The sequence below is a fragment of the Saimiri boliviensis genome, chromosome X (assembly GCF_048565385.1).
Source record: "Saimiri boliviensis isolate mSaiBol1 chromosome X, mSaiBol1.pri, whole genome shotgun sequence".
In the NCBI taxonomy this organism is placed as follows: domain Eukaryota; kingdom Metazoa; phylum Chordata; class Mammalia; order Primates; family Cebidae; genus Saimiri; species Saimiri boliviensis.
The window spans coordinates 108,661,869-108,665,899 of NC_133470.1; the positions used below are offsets into that span (position 1 = coordinate 108,661,869).

At 39.2% G+C, this 4,031-nt stretch overlaps 1 protein-coding gene across 1 annotated transcript; it reads left to right on the forward strand.

Annotated features, from left to right (window-relative positions):
• Positions 1–431: 431 nt before the first annotated feature.
• Positions 432–1,875, forward strand: ACTRT1 (actin related protein T1). Its single transcript, XM_003931108.4, has one exon. It carries the CDS (start codon positions 631–633, stop codon positions 1,759–1,761), a length of 1,131 nt encoding a protein of 376 aa, XP_003931157.1. The 5' UTR covers positions 432–630; the 3' UTR covers positions 1,762–1,875.
• Positions 1,876–4,031: the final 2,156 nt, after the last annotated feature.

The following is a 4,031-nucleotide window of genomic DNA, read 5'->3' on the forward strand; positions in this document are numbered from 1 at the left end:
AACAAAGAACTTACATAAATTAAAATCAAATAATTTAACATGGGGTTGTCATATGACTCAGCAATTCTATTCCTAAATATATATCTTAAAAAAGTGACCACAGAATTCCAGGCAAAAGCATATAGAATAGTGTTTCTCGCAGCTCCGTAGGTATGATTTGATTTCTTTGGCTTTGTATCTAAGTAGGGAGCACTAGTGGCTCAGAGGCCCCACCCCTATGATGCTCAAGAGGCCTCACCCCTGTGATGCTCGAGGCCCCACCCCTCTGATGTCAAGAGCTCCCACCCCTTTGATGCTCAAAAGGCCCCACCTCTCTGATGCTCAAGAGACCCCGCCCCTCTGAGTCTCAGCGGGGACAATTGTTGCCTTGGCTAGATTGTGACAGAGAGGGCAATCACCCTTCATGTTGCCTCAGCAGGCCCTGGGCCTACAGAAAGGAGACAAGATTCAGAGGTTGAGGATGGGTTCTCCTTGTAAACTGAAGGCAGCCTACTAGTTCTACCTGGGTGATAACCTGAGAACTTCGGAACCCTGCAGCCTAAAAAAATTCTAAAGGTGCCTGTCATCTCACAAAGTGACGTAAGTGTTCTTTCTTTATTTGGGGGCAGTCCAGAAGAGCACGCCACAGACATGTTTAACCCACACATATTAGATGTTCCTGCTGTAATTTTTGACAACGGTTCAGGACTCTGCAAAGCAGGCCTGTCTGGAGAGCTTGGGCCCCGCCATGTCATTAACTCTGTCTTGGGATATCCTAAAGTCAACAAGCCTTTAGTAAGACCCAGTCAGAAGTACTTGGTGGGACAAGAAGCCCTATACAAGTGTGAGGCCTTATATTTGCACTACCCCATTGAGCGTGGACTGGTAACAGGATGGGATGACATGGAGACACTCTGGAAACATCTCTTTGAGTGGGAGCTGCGAGTAAAACCTAGCCAACAGCCTGTGCTTATGACCGAGCCTTCTTTGAACCCTCGAGCAATTCGAGAAAAGGTTGCAGAAATTATGTTTGAGAACTTCAGTGTGCCTGCTTTTTACCTGTCTAATCATGCAGTGGCAGCGCTCTATGCCTCTGCCTGTGTCACAGGCCTGGTGGTGGACAGTGGTGATGGGGTCACTTGCACTGTCCCCATCTACGAGGGTTACTCCCTGCCTCACGCAGTCACCAAACTCTATATGGCAGGGAGGGACATCACAGAGCACCTCACCCGGCTCCTCTTTGCTAGTGGGTGTAACTTCCCTTGCATCCTTAACAAGGCCGTGGTAAATAACATCAAAGAGAAGCTGTGCTACATCGCCTTGGAGCCAGAGGAAGAGCTACACAAGTGTCGGGGAAAGGTCCTGGGAGCATACAGACTGCCAGATGGACATGTCATCAACTTTGGGCATGAGCTGTACCAAGTGCCTGAGGTTCTTTTTGCACCTGACCGGCTGGGCATCCACAGCCCAGGACTCTCAAAAATGGTCTCCAGCAGCATCATGAAGTGTGACACTGACATCCAGAAGAACCTTTTTGCAGAAATTGTGCTCTCCGGGGGCACCACTCTCTTCCCTGGGCTGGAGGAAAGGCTCATGAAAGAATTGGAGCAGCTGGCTTCCAAAGGTACTCCCATCAAGATCACTGCTTCTCCTGATAGATGCTTCTCTGCATGGATTGGTGCATCCATCATGACCTCTATGAGCAGTTTCAGGCCAATGTGGGTCACCTCTGTGGATTTCAAGGAGTATGGGACATCTGTGGTTCAAAGAAAGTGCTTTTAAAGATCCTCGAGCAGAGGGGACATCTTGAAGTGCCAGATTAGAGGAGTCTCAGTGGGAGGTGGCATTTTCTTCTGGGCTTCAGCATGATGCTCAATAAAAGTTTCATCATTTCAAGTTTCAGTTTACTCGTAGTATCACTATAATATATGAATATATGTCATGAATCTTTAGGTTGCTCTTTACTGTCTTCTCTCCCATAGACCTCTTAAGATGTTTTTCTCCTAAGAAAACCTTGGGTTTCTATGTTGAGGTTATGTTCTTATACAGGATTTATAGCAAAAGGTGCCTGGGAGTCATACCTAGGAACTTGATTTGGTAGGATCCCGAGAATCTTTAAATTAAATTATTATCTTAGGTGGTTCTGATAGGCCTAGTTCCCAGGAGACCAAATCATGAAGAAAAGTGTGGGAAAAGGAAGGAAATAAACAAGAACCAGAAACCCTCCACTAGTCTAAGGGTTCAAGTCATTTTACCTGGTTTGTACTTAGTGCAGTAAGAGTCTTGCTCTGCTGTTATGAGCTCAAAACACTAATTAGAATGGAAACTAGTTGGGCACAGAAATCACTGTTTTCTAAGGCTCTCTAAGCTCAGGGTCCTTGTTCCCAGTTGGAGCATTAAGAATCAGTACTTCCAATTTATTGTTGTAGATTTTTACCATTTTTAATCTCAAGGCTATATATAGCATCATTTTCTTATGAATACAACACTAGAAACAGTTAATAGTTATCAATAAAATGATCATCGAATAAGTTATACATACAGAAATACTTCTCATTAAGTTAATACATGTATAAATAAATGGGATTTTATGTGATTATAAGCATTTCAAGAAAAGGACGGAAGTAAAGACACCACGTACTTTATACAACTTGAAGCGTGGAATGAGAGATAATGCAGTTGGAAGAAAAGGGTGTAACAAAGTTTTTTAAAAAGAAAGGATTCTATTATAAATTTCAGCCTGAATGAAATAAAACCATTCACTCAAAAAAATTATATTTTTCACATGTCTCTTCATCTCCACTTTTAGAGATATCACATCGCTACCTAAACACAACCATGAAAATTGTCAAGCCCTATAGTTACTATAAGTCAATTCTTTTCATTTTTATGTTTATTTCAGAGAGTTGGCTTAATAGCAAACTACTTTTTAGAGGTAACTTATCAGAACCACAAAGAAACAAGATAGTGGAATAACACCTTCAAATTAATCTAGAAAAACACTACTGTCAATATAGTATTATATGCTCAGGAAGCCACTACAAGAAAGATGGTAATAAAATAAGAGACATCTTTGAATAATAACTAAAACTACCGCCAGCAGACTATTACACAGAAAGGTTTATAAGATTTACTTAAGACATAGAAATAACCCCAGAATCACCAAATAACATGTTAGAAAAAATAATGAAGTTTTAAAATGCTGAAAATGGGGGTAAATTAAAAAATATTGATGGTATAAATTTATAGTAATAAAACAGACAATAAATCTTCTGTACTACAAACATAGCCACAAATCATGAATACTGGTTTGAATCTAAAATATTTAAATATATTTGCATTATCCAGAAAGAAAAGTACTACTTAAACTTAGAATCTTTAAGTTGAAACTGAAGAAATTCTAACTGTAAAAACCTTAAAAATTAACAGAAATACTTAACCCTTACATTTCTTCATAATTTAAATAAATAATTGACTTAACCCTTACATTAATTTAATCTGATTATAAAAACCTTAAACATTAAGTTAATTTTCAAATAATGTAAAGATCAAAAGACACTTTTAATATAATTAGACAAAAAAAGAAATTGTAATGGATTTACATAAAAAAGTGAATGAAAACAAAATACTAGCTGTCAAGATAATTGAATACAGGTAAAACTGAAATGAGTAAGAAATGTATAGTCTTAAGTGGTTTATAAGTAAGTAAAGAAATGCTGCATATATGGGAGTCCTTTATAAATATAAAATAAATAGACATACTAATGAAATCACTGAAGACAGAAGCAATGAAAAGTATAATAATTAGGAAAGAATAAACCCAACTGTCATTACTCACAAATTACAGAATAATCTTCCAAAAACCTAAAGTAGGAATGACAAAGATGACTGACTGGAAGCAGCTATTTTGTGTTGTTCTCACAGAGAAGTGACAGAGTGAGGAGTAAACCAGGTTGATCATCCAGGAGGCCACATCAGAATTAATTAAGGAAACAATAGTAACCCACAGAGAGCAGAGAGAGAAGAGGCAGGACAGCCTCCCACTGGGACTG